The sequence below is a fragment of the Trachypithecus francoisi genome, unplaced genomic scaffold, assembly GCF_009764315.1.
Source record: "Trachypithecus francoisi isolate TF-2019V2 unplaced genomic scaffold, Tfra_2.0 Lachesis_group3, whole genome shotgun sequence".
NCBI lineage: Eukaryota > Metazoa > Chordata > Mammalia > Primates > Cercopithecidae > Trachypithecus > Trachypithecus francoisi.
In genome coordinates, this window is record NW_022681468.1 from 147,339,735 (window position 1) to 147,358,777 (window position 19,043).

At 48.3% G+C, this 19,043-nt stretch overlaps 1 protein-coding gene across 6 annotated transcripts in view; it reads right to left on the reverse strand.

The window, feature by feature from the left end:
- Nucleotides 1-19,043, reverse strand: part of STARD9 (StAR related lipid transfer domain containing 9) — a 159,949-nt gene that overhangs the window by 23,461 nt on the left and 117,445 nt on the right. For 4 of the 6 annotated variants that reach the window (XM_033190404.1, XM_033190405.1, XM_033190407.1 and 1 more), the window contains exons 21-26: nt 18,237-18,427; nt 17,274-17,745; nt 5,215-15,399; nt 4,832-5,029; nt 4,234-4,417; nt 3,687-3,824 (exon numbers count right to left, since the gene is read on the reverse strand). In XM_033190404.1, the coding sequence (XP_033046295.1) occupies nt 3,687-3,824; nt 4,234-4,417; nt 4,832-5,029; nt 5,215-15,399; nt 17,274-17,745; nt 18,237-18,427 (11,368 nt within the window). Of the gene's footprint in view, nt 1-3,686; nt 3,825-4,233; nt 4,418-4,831; nt 5,098-5,214; nt 15,400-17,273; nt 17,746-18,236; nt 18,428-19,043 lie in introns of those variants that run through there. The other 2 variants (XM_033190406.1, XR_004432060.1) reach the window with 2 other exon arrangements.

Genomic DNA, 19,043 nt, shown 5'->3' on the forward strand with positions numbered 1-19,043 from the left:
CAACAGGTACAAAGTTAGAAAGGAAGAAGAATAAGTTCTGATGTTCTATTACACAATAGGGCGACTATAGCTAATAATAATGTAATGTATATTTCAAGTTGGCTAGAAGATAGGGTTTTGTGTTATCACCACAAAGAAATGATACACGTTTAAAGTGATGGATGTGCTAATTGCCTGATCATTACGCAATGTATACGTGTATTGAAACATCACACTGTACCTCACAAATATTTACATTATGTGTAAATTGTAATAAAATAATACAATTTTTTTTAATAAACAAGAAAGAATACTCTCGTAAACTCAGAAAGAGAAGACCAATGAGGGTAGTGGTGGACTAACACTACCACAGGGTAGAATCTATTTTTTTTTTTTGAGACGGAGTCTCACTCTGTCGCCCAGGCTGGAGTGCAGTGACGCGATCTCGGCTCACTGCAAGCTCTGCTTCCCGGGTTCACGCCATTCTCCTGCCATTCTCCTGCCTCAGCCTCCTGAGTAGCTGGGACTACAGGCGTCCGCCACCACGCCCGGCTAATTTTTTTTGTATTTTTAGTAGAGTCAGGGTTTCACCGTGTTAGCCAGGATGGTCTCGATCTCCTGACCTCGTGATCTGCCCGCCTTGGCCTCCCAAAGTGCTGGGGTTACAGGCGTGAGCCACCGCGCCCGGCTGGGTAGACTCTATTCTAAGCTTTGGTGTAAGGAAAAGGGACCCCTTAAACAGGTTGATCTGTTTAACGCAAAGATAAACTAACAAGCATTACGGGAACAACTGGACAGCCATCTGGAAAAAACACAATCAGATCCAGACCTCATATGAAGATGACTCCAAAGGGAACAAAGATTTAAATATGAAAAAATAAAACCACAGAAGTTCTAGAAGAAACCATGGAAGAAATTCTTTATAATTTTGGATTGAAGAATGTGTTTCTAGTTTTTATAACCTAGATATCATAAAAGGAAAACTGGCAAGTATATCTGCCTGCATGGCCCCAAACAAAATAAGCAAGCAAAGACAAAAGAGAATGAAGCACTGGGAAAAAAATATTTATAGTTCATATCAGTCAAAGGGCTATTCTTGCTAAAAACAAAGAACTCTCGAAATTGATAAGAGAAAAAGAGAAATGAGCAAAGGATATGAACAGATGGTTCATGAAAAAGGAAATAAAAATATTTAAGCATATGAGAAAAATGAGATATAATTTTCATCAAAAAATCCAAACATTTGATAACATGTTGGTGAGAGTCTGGGAAAAGGTAAACTCTCAGCTATTACTGGTGGGAGTATAAATTAGCTCATCTGTGAGAGAAAATAGTATCTATCAAAAATTTAAATGTATATACTCTTTGTACAAGTGCCCTTCTGGGAATGTATCCCACAGATATATTTGCTTATGTACAAAATGATACATGCATAAAGTTATTCACTGTACTATTGCTGATAATGGCAAAAGTCTGAAAACAACCCAAGTTAGAATACTGGTTAAATTATGGTGCAACTCTACAATGGAATGCTACGCAGCAATGAAAAAAATGAGAAAGTTCTCTGCATATTCAAATAGAGTTCCAAATTATACTGAATGAAAAAGATATATAAGGTATAGGACAGTGGCATAATATGTTTTATTTTGTATGCATAAAGATCCCTAGGAGGACACCTTCCAAGAAACAACACTGCTTTCCTTGGGTGGGGTAAAGGAGAGGTAGACTGAGGGCAGGGACGGGTATTTCCCTGTATCCCTTTTACAGGTTGAGTACCCCTTCTCCAAAATGCTTGGGACCAGAAGTGTTTTGGATTTTGAATGTTTTTGGAATTTGGAAAATTTGCATATGCATAAGGAGATATGTGGGGATAGGATCTGTGCAAAATACAAAATTTATGTTGGATATATACCTTTATACACACAGCCTGAAGGTAATTTCATATAGTGTTTTAAATAATTTTGAGAATGAAATCAAGTTTTGACTGTGTTTCAACTCAATCTGTCACATGAGGTCAGGTGTAGAATTTTCCACTTCTGGTGACACAGTGTTCAAAAAGTTTTCGATTTTGGAGTATCCTGACTTTCTGATATTTGGATCAGGGATGCTCAACCTGTATATGTATATATTTGTACCCTTTCTACTATATGAATATATTATCTATATAAAACATCAAACTTAAAAACATGCAATAAAAGAGAAAAAAAGAAACACTATTCAGCTGTTAAAAAGAAGGCCAGGCATGGCAGCTCACACCTGTAATACCAGCGTTTTAGGAGGTCGAGATGGACAAACAGCTTGAGCCCAGGAGTGTGAGACTAACCTGGGCAACATGGCAAAACCCTGGCTCTTAAAAAAAAATAAAATAAGTCAGTACTAGATTTGCTGATATGCAATGATATCCCAAAGATATTTTTAAAAGAAAAAGCAAAGTGAGAAAGTGAGTACAGTATACTCCCATTCATCTGCTTTACAAAAAGACGTATACACATCATCCCTGGAAATACACACCAGACTGAGGTAAATGACTGCTTCTGGGGAAAGGAAATAGGAGACTCAAACATGCACCTGACATTGGATGTCCTTTGCTACTGTTTAAATATTATTTTTATTAAATGATGTTGTATTTGTAAAATGAATTTCAAATGTTCATCCCCAGGCAGATCTTACCTACGAGCTCGAGATTTCCAACTGCTCCACCTGGATTTCTCACAGGCACCATCAACTCAGTAAGTACAAACCTAAACTCATCATCTTCCACACAAAACCTGGTTCTCCCTCCGTTGTTCCTTGTCATTGTTCACATGGCCGCCCTTCAGCTGCTCAAGTCAAAAGTGTGTGTGCTGTTCTCAACTCCCCGCTCTGCCTTCCTCTAACACCCAACCAGTCACCAAGTCCCGTAGATCTCTCTCTCCATTACATCCACCTCTGATCATCTTCACTGGCAGTGCCCTAAAGCAAGCAATCATCTCTCAGCAGCCTTTTCACTTTTGGGAAGTCACACAGTGAAATGGATTAGAAAGGGGGCAGAACTCTCATTATACTCCACATGATTTTCTAGTCCCTTCTCATGTCATTTTCCCGTCTCACTCTTTATATTCCAACCACACTAAACTTCATTTAGTTCCTCAAACTCTTCGTCCTCAAGGCCTCACTTGCTAGGCCCACATCTTTCCCGATAACAGCACCACTAAGCTTTTACTGCATTAACTACCTCGTATCCTCGTATCAGTCTAAACACATTCTTTTCGGAATATCTCTATGACCTTCCAGACTAAGTCAGACCCCTGGTTTTATGCTGGCTTAGCAACCCTTCTTCAAACAATTTACTGCAACAATAACTAAACAATAAAATCAGTTGTTTAATATTTATCACTCAAACAGCCTAAGGACAAGAACAGTTTTGCTCCCCATTGTATCCTAAAATTATACCCACAGAATAAACATTTGTTGAATGAATGAACAAACAGAAGGAGCAGGGGGCAGAACTAAATGGAAAACCAAAGGCCGGCACATAAGAAGGGCTCATGTCAGCAGTGGCCTCTAGGAGGCACAGCATCCCGCCCAGACTCCAGGAGGCACAGCATCCCGCCCAGACTCCAGGAGGCACAGCGTCCCGGCCAGACTCCAGTAGGCACAGCATCCCGCCCAGACTCTTGCCTTGGCAGTCTGGGCCCCTGGCTCATTCCCAACATCTGCCTACTCACCGCATTCTCTGGGGACTGGAGCTGGCCTGACAAGGCTGGGCTGCTATTATAGCCAGAGGTCATGCCAGATGAGAGGCTTCCATTCGAGCTGGTGCACAGGGAGCTGGAGTTGGCCAAGGTATGTAGTTTATCCTCTTCCTGGGAAGGACAAATCACCATTTAACCAGCTTCTGACGTGCCCTCACTGGCTATGCCCTCTCCTACCCAAAGCCACCCCTTCCCTGCTCACTTCTACTGCTCCTTTGTCCACCTCCCAGGGCCTCCCTGACTTAGCCTCACATGCCCTGGCTTTCTCAAAGCCACCGCTGCTCATATTTCCCCATACCCCGCACTTCACACCAAAGCTTCTTCCTCCCAGGCCGTAGCCAGGGAAAGGAGCTGGTGTGATGTAAAAAGAGAGTGAGCCCAGCTTTGAGTTGACAACAGGGGTCCCACAGCCTCCTCCAAATGTTATGTATGTCCCAAGATTCAGAGGTAGCCACAGTGAAGGTGGACCAGTCTGAGGTCCAGGTCTATCCTGAAATCAGAGGCTTGCCCCACTCCACACCCTCAACAGCTGGGAAATGATCTGCTGGTGGATTCTCAGCTTCTCTTGTTCTGTCTGCTCCCGCAGTTGGTCTCGGGCCCGGGCAATCTCCTCCTTGGCCTCCTCATGGGCCTGCTGGTAGTCTTGCAGCATCAGCTCTATGTCAGAGGGTGGCTGAGCTGACCTTGACACTGACTCTGGGCTCCTGAGGAAGATCACGGGGTGGAAAGAACACAGTGGGTGGGTAACAGTCCTGGTCTGTCCATCCAAGGCTAGCTTGGGTGATATCACCTTCTTAAAAGACTCATCCTCCATTTGCCCACAGGGTTTTAAAGTTTGATTTTTTAGCCTCAGGAGAGGTTGCTGTACAGAGAGAACCAAGCCACCTTGAGACCCAGGCCTGCAGACTTGCATAGCATGTCAGAGCCCTTCTGTCCATCCTTTCCTGTGCCTTCTCTCTGCCCAACCCCTCCCTCACTCCATTCCCTTCTATGTCCTCTTTCCACATACCCTGTCTCAGATAGAGAACCCTCCAGGATGCTAAAACGTCAGCTCCTGCTCTCCACACTCCTCTCCCCCAACAGAGCCTGCTTCCAGCAGGGTTCTGGGTCCACCCTACCTGGTGGTTTCCACAACATCCTTCCTCAGCTGCTGCAGGTATTCTCGGCGTCGGCTGGGCAAGTCAAGCTCCCAGATGAAGAGCTCCTTGTTGGGCAGGAGGCTCAGTGGTTTCTGGGGGCTAAGGCTTCGCGTCCGGCAGAAGTTCCCAAGTCGCTCAGCCCGCTCTCTCCTGAGGGTCTCAACGGCTTTTTTTTGCCTGAGGCAAAACATGATTCGCTGAAGCTGGCCCTGAATGTCCTTCACTTTAAGAGCTATCTCTGACCCCTGGAAAATCCCAGAGATGAACCAGGGCAGAGGAAACAGCAAGCTATTAGCTTTCTGGGGTTCTCTTTCCTCACAGCCCACCCCTTCCCCTCCCGACTCCAGGCTGGGGGCCCTTACCGTGCATGGAGCTCCTTCCAGGTGGGTATCACAGGTTCATCAGCAGCAAGCGCCTCCCCTGTCCCACTCTGCAGCACCTGGAGCAGGGCATCGGCCTCCCCAAAGCCGTGGTGCAATTTCGCTTCTGTGAGTTCCACGCTGAGTGAGAGGTTCTGGGCCCCAACTTGCAGGGGGACCTGCTCCCCCTGGGACCACTCAGGGTCCTGGCTGTGGTCATTAGGAGGTTGTGGGGTGTCCTCTTCCTGCTTTTCAGAGCTGAGATCACTGCTGGCCCCCAGCTCCTCCTCAGTCATGTCCACTCCCCCAGGTGAGCCCTTCTGAACCCCACACCAGTTACTAAATTTGTTATGCGCCGGGAGGTCCCTCAGACTGTGGTGCTGGGGCTCAGGGGCCATGCACATCTGGCAACTGGAGCACAGTAACCCCTCGGGTTGGCAGGCCTGAGGGAGGCCCAAGGCGGAACCTCGGAGCCCTGCAGTATCAGCCAACTCAGAGACAGGGCAGGGGCTGAGGTGCTGGAGGCCTCCACATGAGGAAGGTCGGTCCAGAGTGCGTTGTGGTTTCCCTGGAGATGCTGAACTCTCACCTCCATTTTCTGTTCTGCTCCGCCACTGACTTGGCTCCCTACCGCTCAGTGGGCCATGCTCCAGGGAAGTCACCTCCTCAGGCACAAAGCTGTCGGCCAGCCTCTGGCTCCTGTGCCTCAGTGGTGGTGGCAGCAGTCTACTTTGGACCCCAATCGTGGTCCTGGGCTGAAGCTGCTGAGGGTGCTGCCCTAAGAAACTAAACTGGAGTTTTGGACTCTGTTGTGGGTTGTGCAGGGAGCGTACCTCAAGGAAGGACGTCCCGTTACTCCTCTGTAATGCACTTCCACCTCTCTGGGAGCCGCCCAACTCATCAGTGGTTTGGGAATAATTATCCATTGGAGTCCTTGGGGCACCAACAGGGTCTGAGCTGGAGTCAAGCTTCTGGTGGCCTTCAACAGGGTGAGCTGAAGGGGCCGAGAGGGTCAAAGAGCCTGGGGGAAGACCCAGCTCTTGGGTGCTGGCACTAAGAGTGAGGATTGGGGAGGAGGCCCTGTCCACCAACAAAGCGCTGGTGGGGCCCAGCTTCTTCTTGACCCTAGGGTCCCCAGGGTACTCGGAAGTATTGGGAAGGAGCCCTGGGGAATGACAGGGGCTGGGACTGGGACTGCTGACAGCTATGCAAGACGACTCCTCTGGCTGGGAGCTGGGAGGCAGGAAAGCATCAGAAACTGAGGGGCCCACAGAAGGAAGATGCTGCCTAAGGGGGGCTTTCTGAAACCTCAAGTGGGATGAGGGTGTTGAAGGGTTCTGGGGCTTGTAGGGAGTGCTTTCCTCCTGAAGATATAGGAGCTGTGCCATTTTCTGTGCTGTTTCCTCTGCCTCTCTCTTCTGAGGTACCCCTGGCACATCTCCCTCTTCTTGAGACATAGTTGAGGTATCTGAACCCAGCCCTTCAAGGATCACATTGGCCCCCTGAGGTTCGGTCTCTGAAGCCTGGAGGCACAGGGTGGGTGAGGCGAGGTCAGTCTGGCTGCCTTCATCCACAGTGGTCTGAGTAGAGCCATCCATCATCAGGGCCTGTGAGGCTTTATCTGGGATGTCCCTCTTGGTGTTCTGCTCCCTTCTGGCCACACCTGGCTGGGAGAGACTTCCAAGCAGCTCTGAGGTACTGTGCAGGAGCTGTGAGAGGTGGAGAGACAGATTGTGCATGCTGGTCCATGAGGCCAGATCAGAGGCTGATACCGCACTAGCTTCAGGCTGAGCAAAGGAGATGTCAGTGCTGCTCTGGTGGCACCTGCTGTCAAGAGTCTGTGTGCCCTGTTCGAATATGTTCGTCCTGGTCTGTCCCACAGGGCAGCCTGCCCCTGATGGATACAGCAGCATAATCTCATCCACTGGACCTGCAGTACTTCCTTCAGCCAAGGGGGGCTTACTCCTCAGACAATCTGCTTCACCAGAAGGGCTCCTGAACTGGGGTCTTCTGTCATGACCTGAAGTGGGGGCTACTCCTTCAGAGCTCGTCAGAATGTGGGGGTCTCCTAAGGCAATTGAAGAACTCCCTGGGAATACTTCCCAGGCCTCATTTGAACCTTGGGCATTCTCAGTGCTGCTGTGTGTGGTTGACAGATCACGAATATTGGTATAAGTGCTGAGGTGAGAGTGGAAAGGGGAGTTCTGGTCTTCTAGGCCATTGTCCATGCTGGAGCACCAGGCCACATTTGATGGTGTCAGGCCCTGGGGTTTCTGGCTGCAGGAAACATCGACTGTACTGCCAAACACATATTGCTTCCAGCTGATACGTGCATGCTCCTCTGTACGCCAGGGCAGGGCATAGGGATTGATGTCACTGGAGCCAAAGTGCAGCATTCCTTTGTCCATCTGAGAGCACCAATTTTCTGGCCTAACCTGCACACCCAGTTTCTCTGGCTTTCCCTGTTGGGCCTGTTCCAAAGTACCAGACATCCAGCTGGTCATGAAATCAGGGGTTGGCATGTGTGAGAGGGTAGAAGGCACTGGATAAGGAGGGGTGGCAGGCTTCAGGGGCCTGTGATCAGTAGTGCCATCATCCAAGTGAGATGAGGCTTTCTGAGTGCTGTCCTCAGCCTGCAGAGATGTTCTTGCCACTGCCTTTCCTGTGGAATAGCCCCTGAGATGTGGGTTCCACAATCTGCCAGGCCCTTGTGTATCTTCGTCTGTAGGGGAAGGAGGCTCCACACTCAAGTTTAGCTCCTGAAGAGAATGAGAAGAGCTGACAACTGAGAACTGTGGTGTGGGGGAGGACTTGGAGTGTTCGGGGCCAGAGAAGATTGCAGTCACAGGAAGTGAGCCCCTGTGGTTGAGGGCTGGCTGCTCTCTGCCAGTATAGAGGCTGCCAGGCCCCTGAGCAACAGGCTGTGGGGTTTCGTTTTGCCTCAAGGACACAGTGGCTGGGTCTTTGAAGCCCTGTGATAAAATCTTGGACACAGGAGGCTTGGCCACAGCCACCTCCTGTCTCCTAGCATCTAAAATCTGACAGCTATCTAAGCCACCTTCATTAGAAGGAAGGGGATTCACACCCTGGGTGAAGCCTTCACCACCACCTGAAGCCTGGGCTCTGTGCTGCTCTTCTTCCTGCCAGCGACTGTCTTCCTGGGGGCTGCAGGTATGTTTTAACCTTGCAACAAACTTGGCTTGGGAATCCAAGCAATTGTGATCTCTCAATTCAGTGGAAAATTGTGGCTTTTCCAAAAAACATCTGGTGGTATTTTCAAAACATTCATGCTGTGGCTCTGCCACCACCTTGCTCTCCACAGACCCTTCACTTAAATCCAGGATGTGTGGTCCCGGAGTTGTTGCAGGTGGTTCTGGACTGGTTTGAGACACCTGTGCATTCTGGTCACCTACAGAGCTGTCCCTAAACTGCCTCAGTGGCTCAGAGTACATGCCTGCAGGGAAAGAGGCAGCCTCAAGTTCTGTGCTTGCTTGCTTCTCAGCAACCTTTTCCTCAGGAGCGCCTATTAATCCTAAGCTTCCATCAGTAGCTGAGTGGCTGAAGGAACTTGTCCTCCTCACGTCAGAGGCAGAAGGGGATCTGCAGCCTTGAGCCCCAGATAGGATAGCAGCCACAGTAGAGGGCTCACAAGTGCTGCTCTCTGTTATACTAAATTCCCTAATAACATCTTTGGGCTCAAGGCTATGTGTCAAATGCACATCAGGTCCCCTAGAAGAGGTCTCTCCTGTCTCATCCATTTCATAGGCCCTGGAAGGTACCCCACAGGGTGGGTGGACAGTACGCAGGGCAGCCTTGAAAGGCTCCTTCCCCAGGTCACCACCTCTACAACACAGTAAAGTAGAGGAATGGGAGGAATAAGCATGAGTAGCAACAGGTTGAGAACTGCATGGCTGTGGGCAAGGAAGAGTTCTGCTCTCTTTTCCTCTAGACGTGCTGAGAGTCCTGCTGCCTTCAGGGTTCCTTGAGAAGACAGGGTCATGTAAAGCTTCCCTTGGATATCTGCATGGGGCTCCCTCCCCAATTCCCTCAGGATTTGGGCTTGGTCTTTGATCTGGCAGTGGAGTTGGTCTGGAATGTTTGCTGCCAGCCCCGCAGATTTCTGTCAACCCAGACCCAACACTCTCCTTCCACTTCACACACTGCTGTGTGGGAGCTTCCAGTTCAACCCCTGTCAGAGCTCCAGGCAGAATGGTATCTTGTTTGGGATTTGCCCTACCTTCTTCAAAGCCAGTGGAAGCCTCAGGGCATTGGACATGGTCTTGCTTAGGCCCTGAGGGACTTGTAGAATTCTGAACATCACAGGTCACAGATTGACTTTCAAAATGGGCTGTTTTTTCTTCCTGTGCAGTCACTAATAAATTACCTGAAACTTCTCCGTATGTGGTGTTTAGAGTTCTGGGTTCCTGATGCTCTGGGCTGCTGTCCTGACTGCCAGCGGGTATGCCCTCTGCAGTCTCCTGTGGAACTGACTGACTTAGCTCATGCAGAGTCACTCTAGGATCATCACAAGGGGCCTGAGAAGATAAGGCAGCCACTACCCTCCTGACCCCTTCCACAGGTGCTGAAGAAAGAAGACTGTCTGGGGCCAAAGGATCAACAGAGGAAGGCGTTCTGGTTGCATCTTTCTTTTTCTCTAGGATTTCAGAAGAACCAGAGTGACATATAAACGGTTCACTTGTTCCCGCGAACTGCCTCCGTTCTCCAGTACAATGTTTTTTGTCTAGAGCAGGGGCAGCATGGGAGAAAACCTGCACAGGATCCCACGGCTGTCTGTCAGTTTCCGTACTGGGCAGAGATTGAAAGCTGTCTGCAGACAGAGGTGTGGCCTGGACTTCCCTCTCGTCAGTTGACAGATCTGTTTGCCCTGCTTCAGCAGACAGAGATGCCACACGAAATCCCGGTGCTTCACCCTCATTCCTGGTCTGGTCTGATGATGACAGGTCTATTTGTTTACACTGAGGCCTGCCAGTAACCCCTGAAGAACATTCAGGTTCTAGCAAAGTTTCACAGTAAGAAAGGACTGTGCCCCTGGCCACAAAGTCATTAAGCTGCTTTCTCTGGGCCTTTGCCTGTCTGATCTCCTCCAAGATGGCCAGGCACATGGATGCATAGTCAGAGGGCTCCAACAGCCTAGGCTCCGGACTGGGCACCCTCGGCAGGGAAACAGGTGCTAAGGAAACACTGCTGGTCAGTCCGAGGTCCTCAGTCTCCTTCTCTGCCTTCTGCCTTGGCTTGCTGACTTGATCATTATCCTCTTCCAAGGAGAAGCTGACCCTCTTTTCAGGCTCGCTAGAGACCTTGTTCAGTGAACTGACTCCTATTTCTTTCTGCATAGGCACCTTGGCTTCAGAAGCAAAATCTTCGCTGGTACTGAAACCCAGCAAGGTGATTTTGAGGTCCTTTCCATGGTCTTGGGGGCTGGTGCTTGCTGAGATCCTGTCCTCTGTCCCCAGAGAAATGCTCTCTGGTACACCAGATTGACTATGAGATCCCATGGCCATGGATCGCACAGGCCCACAGCAGGCAGCGTGTGCCTCAGAGGAACCCCCTCTAACATTTCCTTCAGGGCTGCGGCCTCTGGTCTCTGTACTCTGGTCCTGATGATCTACTCCAGTTACCAAGGGACTGTTATGAATTTTCAACATTGTGAGATCCAGCACACAGTCAAGTGAAGAGATGCCTAGAACACCAGGTACATGAAGACAGCTTTTTGGCCGCCTTGGAGAATTCAAGGGCAAGGTATTACTCAGGTCTTGGTGAGGAGGAGCTGTAGAGAATTCGGTCCAGCTTAGTAACGGGCTGACAGTTTCCTGGCTGAAAAATGTGTCCCTACAAAGCTGGCTGAGACTAGGAAGTTTCTGAGTCACTTTATTTTCTCCCTGTAGGCTGCCTCCCCTTTGTATAGGCATTTCTTCAACTTTACCTTGAGCTTTTGGCTCCTCTTGGTTGGAACTACTTATGTGTTCAGCAACTTGGCTTTCCTGAAAACCTTTCACAGTCTCCAATTCCTCAAGACTTCCGAAGCCCCAAGGCTGCCCTTTGAGACTTGCTGATGCTTTTACCAACTGGCCATTATTCTCAGAAGACCTCTCTAGCCTGGGCTGCAATGGCAGAGCTCTAGTCAAGGCTTTCATTCTCTGTGGGTGAAGAGAAGTGTTGGTGAACTCTCTGCAAGTTGTGTGTTTCCCTAAAGAATCAAAAATATCCCTGGCAGGTCTGTCTGATCCAGCTGGGTGGGTGTGCTCTCTCACAGGTCCACTCTCTTGTACACCTTCCCTTGACCTGAAGGGGTTCGGGGTGATTTTTTGGACCTGGGGATGGTTCCCAGTGCTGTTCACCTCCATCTCTCCAGCTTCACTATCCCTAAAGACAGTAACATCTGTCTGTCTTGGAGAAGATGGCTGATCCTTAGAGGTCAAAAGGTTTCCAGAGCTGTCTGGCCTAAGGGCATGGTCAGTCTTCTCCTGCTCCTTCTGGTCCTGGAACACTGACTCCTTATCGACACCTGGTGTGTGGGAAGCATGAACCTGCTTATTCTGCTTAGATTCAATTTCTAAGATGCCATTTTCCAGCTGCATTACACTCCTAATTAGCCTAACCATTTCATCAGTATTATTAACTCTTTTATTCTGTTTCTTTCCAGAAGGTTCTCCGTTGGGATTTAACATTTCTTGTGACTTTCCAGGACCCTTGCATTCACCGGGGTTTCTTTCCTGAGGGCATGTAACTAACTGGAACCTCTCATACGCAGGCTTTGTGCCTGGAAGCTTAAACTCTTCTGAGCTATCTTTGGGATGAAGAGCTTTTTCAAGAAGCCTGGTTTCATTTTTCCCTTCCCACTTAGGGGTTGGACTCTCATCCTGGGCCACCATCACTGGGCTGCTTACTCTATGATGTACAGATTTGGACTTCAAAGAAACAGCACTTTCCCATGGCAAGTCTTTCTCAAGGCCTACATTGATGGTCTGCCTCAGAACTGTATTCTGATCCAGCTCTTCTTCCTCACATGCCTCAGATTCAAGAAAGAGGAGGAGAGGCTTCCCAGACTCAGTGCTGTCTGAGGAAACACTGCAACAGGACTGAGCAGTGACCTCTCCTCCTTCCAGTGCTGGAAAACTGTGTTTATTTAAAATTCCAACTTGATTTTCAAATTCACATACTTCTGTGCTGGTAGAGGGGAGAAAATGTCTGTTCTGAGTAACAGAAGAATAAACTGAATCATGGCTTTCTTCTATAATATTTCCAGGGCATTTACCTGATTCTCTGATGACTTCCCCAGTATTCAGATCTACTGGTATCTCAGCTGTGACCTGCTGAGATGAGGCAACCTTAGAATTCTGGTTTTGTAACAGCACTGGCAAATTATTCTTCAAATAAGCATCTTGGAGAGCTTGGCAGTTGTGACCAAAGCCCCAGGCTTCCCTGGGGGGTGGGGAAGGTACCCTTACTTCTCTGCAAGCTGGAATCTCTAAGGCAGTTTCTGTCAGGGCATCCCTGCTTTTGGTCACATAGAATGTTTCCAAGAGTGGGGGCTGCAGGGAAGATGACAATGGATTCCAGGGAGCAGAGTGAAGGTATAGCTCTGGACCTGAAGGAAAGGCAAAGGAGATATTTATGTGTCTTCTAACTGCTCCCTTAGAGCTCTCCTGGCAATCTGTCTTCTCTTCCTCTAGTGGGTAGTGGCTGTCAGGACTTAATTGCCCTGGCTGGACTGCACTGTTTTTCCTGAGAGGAGCCCAGCCTTGGGGCCAATGGTCTGCTTTGGTGGCTGTAGTGACATTACTGTGACAAGCGTTCTTCTGGAAAAAATACTCATCAGAGGAAGTCATCAGTCCAGGTTTCCTGCAATTCTGAAGGCATTCTTCCAAGTTGTTCTGCTTGACTTCACATGCTTCTGTCATGGAATCTGGTATCGTGTTCCCTACTGCAAAGACCTGTGCATTTGTGGATCGAGAAGCAGCCAATGATTCTAAGTCTGCTGAATAAGTTTCGTCATAACTCACCTCTTTCTCACTAGTGCTAAAGAAATCTGAAACACCTTCTAATTTGGCATTTAAACTGTCCTGTTCTTTCTCTGCCCTCAAACGCCTGATTCTGGACAGATGGATTGGAAAGTTGTTGAGATTCAGATTGCTAGATACCTTAGGGCCAACTGGCAATGGAGTATCTCCTCCTTTGCCAGAAGCTTGGGCCAGGGAACCAGAGTCTTCCTCAAGGTAGGGGAAAGCTGGCCTGGGTGCTCCTATGGCCTCCAAAACAGGGCGAGAGAGTTCAAGGAGGTACTTTTGCTGAAGGGCAGACCAGTCCCTTTCGTGGGTGCTGCCTACATGAGTCGATGTGGTGGCAGAGGCAGACAGCATGTTTGATACACTAGAATTGTGGGATGCTTCAGAGCTGCCCTGCTGGGTCATGTCACGGATGCATCTGCCCTGAAAAGTGCCATCAGCTCCTGGTTGAATAAGCTTTTGAATTCCCCAGAGAGACAGCCTGGACGTATCAGAAGCAGAGGCTGTGTGCTCATCTCTTGCAATGCGGAGGAGCTCAGTACTGCCTTGGTGCAGTTTGGAGCTATATGGCAGAACCGTTTCTGCATCTGATGGCTTTAGTTCCTCAGTATTTAGCCAGTATCCAGGTCTCTCCTCCTTACAGGGGTGAAATTCCTGCATATCAGGACTTGGACATAAAGAACCCACTATTCCTGGGGGGCCGCTGGGGTTAATCTTAGAGTCACAGGAAAACCAGGAATCCATGGACATCAGTGGGCTCTCTCTTGAAAGCTGCATGCCTTGGAGAGAGTTGGCCTGTTCAGAGTAGCTTGGCTCTCCCTGTGATTCCGCCTGCTCACAATGGGGTTGGAACTGAGGATCAAGGTAAAATGAACTGCTCATTGGCAGGACGGCATCCAGCCTAGTTGCTGTTCTGTAGTTGATGGGACCAAGCCTGCATATTGCCTCTTGGTCCATTACAGGCAGATTGGAGTCCTCCAGGTGCCAAAAAGTCTCTGTGGGTATCTCATCAGCTGAACCAGGGAAAGGTTCCTCTTGCTGACCTTCTGCTAGTTCTTCCTCAGCATCAATCAGGCTATCCAAGGAGAAGCTCCTGTGAGTTTGAGCAAGTAGGTCACTGTCTGAGGGTGCAGGGAAGTCCCTCACAGAAGCTCTAGTTCTGGTCCTGGGGTGGCCATGGTTGTTGGTGGGATGATTTCCCCCTAGCCTGTTTTGTGGGCTTTGGTACCTCTTCTCAGCCAGTGAGTCCTCAGATATTTGGCTATCGTCACTTTCAGAGTTCTCTGGCTCCGGGAAATCCCACTTCCTCTCCTGAGGGTCCTCTGGCTTTAGTGGCTTTATCAGGGCTTTGGCATAGACACACGAGAGAGAATCCACTGAGTAGTTGCTATCTGAGTCAGAAAAATCATTGTCTTCTCTTGAATGATCCACTACTGGACTAAAATCTGTGAGTGGGGCCATGGTGTCTAGGTCCCTCGTATTTTGTTGTCTCTTCAAAGGACTGCCGAGAGGCAAGTGAGAGGACTTTTTGGTAATCTTTCCGACCCTAGCTGCCAGAACCCTCTGATGCCTTTTTGATGCCCTGCTTGGAGAAGGTGGTTTGTATTCTGTCCAAAAAGTCTTGACTGCCTTTCCATGCCCAGCAGTCTGCCTGGGTCCATGAGGACATGGGGAATTGCAACTGGCTCCCTTAGCAGCCGTGTGGGTCCCAAGGTTCCCTTCTTTTCGCCACCCAGCTTGTGTGTGGCTAGGGTCTGCTAGTCCTTTCGCCCCTCTGGTCTGGGTAGTAGAGGTGAGGATCTTTGGCTCATGCCTTGGCTTTAGCTTGTTAGCTGATTTCCTCAGAGATGCTAAGCCCTGGATCACCATCTGATGGGGCTGCTTACCCACCCTCTCCATTTCCTGGATGCCAACAGAGTTGGGACTCACGGTGAGCCAAGTGTCTGGAGCTGAGGCTCCCTTCCTGGACAAGGCTGCTCCGGCTGTGCAGGGCTGCCCATGGCCTGAGGAATGCAGGACGTTCTTGCAGAGACACCCTGTCCTTGGAGGGTAGGAAGCAGCCTGTGACAAACACTCTTCTGATGATGTTTTCTCTGATGTTTGGTGAGTAGGGTCAGGCATAGGTGGTAATGTGGTAGAGGGATCCCAACTTAGGAAAATGCTGTGAAGACAAGGAAAGCTATCTCAGAAGACGCGAGAGGTACTACTTCCTGTGAACAGAAGGAGGTTAAAAACAAGGCCAATGTCACTGTCTCCTATTGACTTCAGAGCCAGAGAAAAGCTCTCTAGGTATTAAAGGAAATTGTGGACACTAGTCCTAGCTCTCGGAGAAGCTCCAGGCCCACTCTGTTCCTCAATTTCTTCATCTTATTAAAAAAGTGAACTGAAGTGGCTGGGCGCGGTGACTCACACCTGTAATCCCAGCACTTTGGGAGGCCGAGATGGGCGGATCATGAGGTCAGGAGATCGAGACCATCCTGGCTAACACAGTCAAACCCCGTCTCTACTACAAAAATAAAAAAATTAAAAAAAATTAGCCGGGCGTGGTGGCGGGCACCTGTAGTCCCAGCTACTCGGGAGGCTGAGGCTGGAGAATGGCGTGAACCTGGGAGACAGAGCTTGCAGTGAGCCAAGATTGCGCCACTGCACTCCAGCCTGGGCGACAGAGCAAGACTCCATCTCAAAAAATAAAATAAAATAAAATAAAAACTGAACTGAAGCTAATCACACTTATAGGGAAAGTTTCCTATTAATAGGCAACATGAGGAATAGAGGAACAATTTAAATGGTATTATGGGGAACCAAAAGATAAATCTATAGAGTGATACACATTCTACAGAACTGTAATTATCAATAATATGAAGTAGTAAAAATAATGATTACAAATAAAACAAGAAGAACGGTTAAAAGAAACCTGAAAAACAACAAACAAATGCAGCATGTAAATCCTGCTTGGATCTTGATTTGAAAAACCAACCGTTTTAATGCTGAACCATGTTAGAGAAAAAAGAGAGAGAAAAAAGAAAACTATAAACAGTTTTAGGCAAGCAGAGAAATTTGAACATGGCCTAGGTTTTAGAATACACCAAATAATCTTAATTTTGGTAGCTGTCACAATAACACTGTGGTTACAAGAAAAGTCCATTTTTTTTTAGAAGTGTATACTTACAAATGCAGAACTAAAGGGACAAGGTGTCTAGAAGTTGCTTTAAAAAACTTCAGAAAATGGGAAGGTAGGCAAGTGTGTAAAGCCTAATAATCGCTGAATAATATCAGTGATACATATACTATTCTTCCAATTCTTCCAACTTGGCATATATTTAAATTTTTTTCATATTAAAGTTTTTTTAAAAAAGCCCACCAAGTACTTTGAAGACCAGAAAGGTGAGCAAACATAACAACAACAGACGTTAACTGTGAACCTCCTATGGACGAGAACTTGTGCTAGGTCCTGAGGATATAAAGAGGTATAAGACACAAACCCTTGCTCCAACGAGTCTGGGAGATAATACAGCCCGGCCTTGATGGCCTATAAGGGGTAATGGAGAAAAGAAGGAAGGTCTCAACTTGAACCTGGGAGTAAAAAAGAGAGCTTACTCACCAGGTGGGAGGTGGGGTCAGAAAGCTCACTTGATGTGGTGGGTTGGGGAGGGAGGTGGTGTAGGACTCAAGAAGTCTGGTTACAGGCATGACAAGACTGAGGTGTGACTTACAAAGAAACATATATGGATAGTCCAGGTCTAAGGAATAGATGAAAAATGAGGCCGAGATCCTTACTCCTAAGATATTACCAAGGAAGCAAGAATTGCTACTCGGAGGGTAAGGAAGATGGGAATGGCCTGAATCTACAACGATATACACAGAAGGAGGAAGAGTAGCCAGAAGACAGAAAAAGCCATGAGGAAGAGAGGACTACACACATCCTTCCATTTCACAGACTGAGGAAACGAGGCATGGGGAAAAACAGAACACTACCTGGGCAACAAGGTTGTAAACTTTAACCAAGTGCTTCCAGGTGACAACTACTGGCTCTACCTGTGTAGCTGGGGCACGTGCTTGCTGCAGAGCCTTTGGGGGCTCAAAGAACTGCAACTCGTCAATTTGCTTCTACACTGAGGCCGTGGGACTGTGGCATCAGGGCTGGGGACCTGGTATGGGGGCTCCTGGGTGCTGTCATCCTGGAGCCAGCACAATGTCGTGAGCTGCTCCAGTCTCTTCTGGGCCTCCAGCAGCCTCTGCTTTTTGATGATTCTCCCTAGCTGGAATGAGACCTTTTTCCGCCGGACATTCCGCTCTGCTGCCCGAAGAGTGTGTCTCCGCAGGAGCTGCAGTTGCACCACCCTTTTCTGACTTTGGACAAATGGGGATGGCTGAATCTCAGGATCTGTCTGAAGCCACGTATCAAGTGCCACAGATGCCTCAAGTTCTTTCTCTGCTACATGGTCTTCTTGCTGCTGCTGTTGCAAGCGGGCCAGCCAGGTCTCTTCTCTGAGCAGGCACTGCTGGTCTGGGAACCAAAAACACCCAGAGAGAAGTTCAGCATCTCCTTCCCTGCTTGTGGCTGCTTGGACTCAGACACCTCCAGCCATGGCTGGACCTGTGCAGAGTGAAAGAGCTGGCCAAGGTGATGTGGCAGGATGAGGGCTGCAGGGCTACAGGGCTCCCTTACCACAGCGTAAGGGAATGAAGACCCTCAAGCCTCAGCACAACAGTGGGCACGTGTTAGGGCAGGCAGTAGTGTATGGACACATAAGCAAATGAGGAGTGGTAAGTAGGAGGTCCATAATTCTGAGGACAATAAGGAAATTAGCTTCCTTATTCTTGCTTCCAGACCTCTTCTTATAAGAACCTCTGGTGTCTAAAAGAAAAGAGAACATCTAATACCAAAGATTCCATCATATCACAAAGAAAACCAAAGAGAGAATATAGAAGGCTGAGGAAGCATGAAAATGAAAGAATAAGGAGGTCAGGCAAACACATTAAGTGGTGGAAACCTACTTTCTTTAATCTGCTGGCTAATCCAAGTTTGGTCAAATTCCAGTTCCTTCTCAGCTTGAATCTCTTCTGCTAGGATTTGATGCCTCAAATCCTCCACGTAGCTCTGCTGCTGCTGAATCTGGGCCCCGTGGGATGTCTCTCCACCCCTCGGTGGCTGACAGACCCCGTCACATTGCTCTTCAAGTGCTCTCCTGTCACAGAAGCAGCTGAGGTTACCCAACGGGAAATGCAAACCAAGCTCAGGACAAACTGACAGCAGTATAAGGCCTTCCAAGAGAGCCCCTGCAATCAACAGGGTAGAGAGTGCTTTGGACTTCTGGCAACCTTGGACAAACAGGCATGGTGTCACAGGCAGGGCATGATGTCACAGTGCAGGAGGGGAGAATGGTCATTAAACTGACATATTCTTAGAGTTGTGGGTTTAGCAGAAACACAGATCCATTGTAGATAAGGAAAATCACCAGGAAAGTTGTTCTTTTTAAAAAGACACAAAAACATTTTCGCTAAATTCAGAAGTTTGGTCCTTTAAAAAGAATCAAAAGTTGTCTGCTAAAAATATGTTGGAAACACTCAGTAAAGCAGAAGCTCCAGAAACACTCTCTCCTACATATTCAGAGATTGTTACTGCATCTCCATTCCCTGAAACAGAAATCCTCTGTGATCTGCTAGCAAAATCCAGCTGATAATTTACACACACACCATGGCTGTGTGTGTGACCCAAAACACAGCTGGTCTCCACTGGAGAGCTGTTTTCGGTGAATAAGCCCTGGAATAGGACCCAAGAGTTTTAGACTCTACCACACCTTT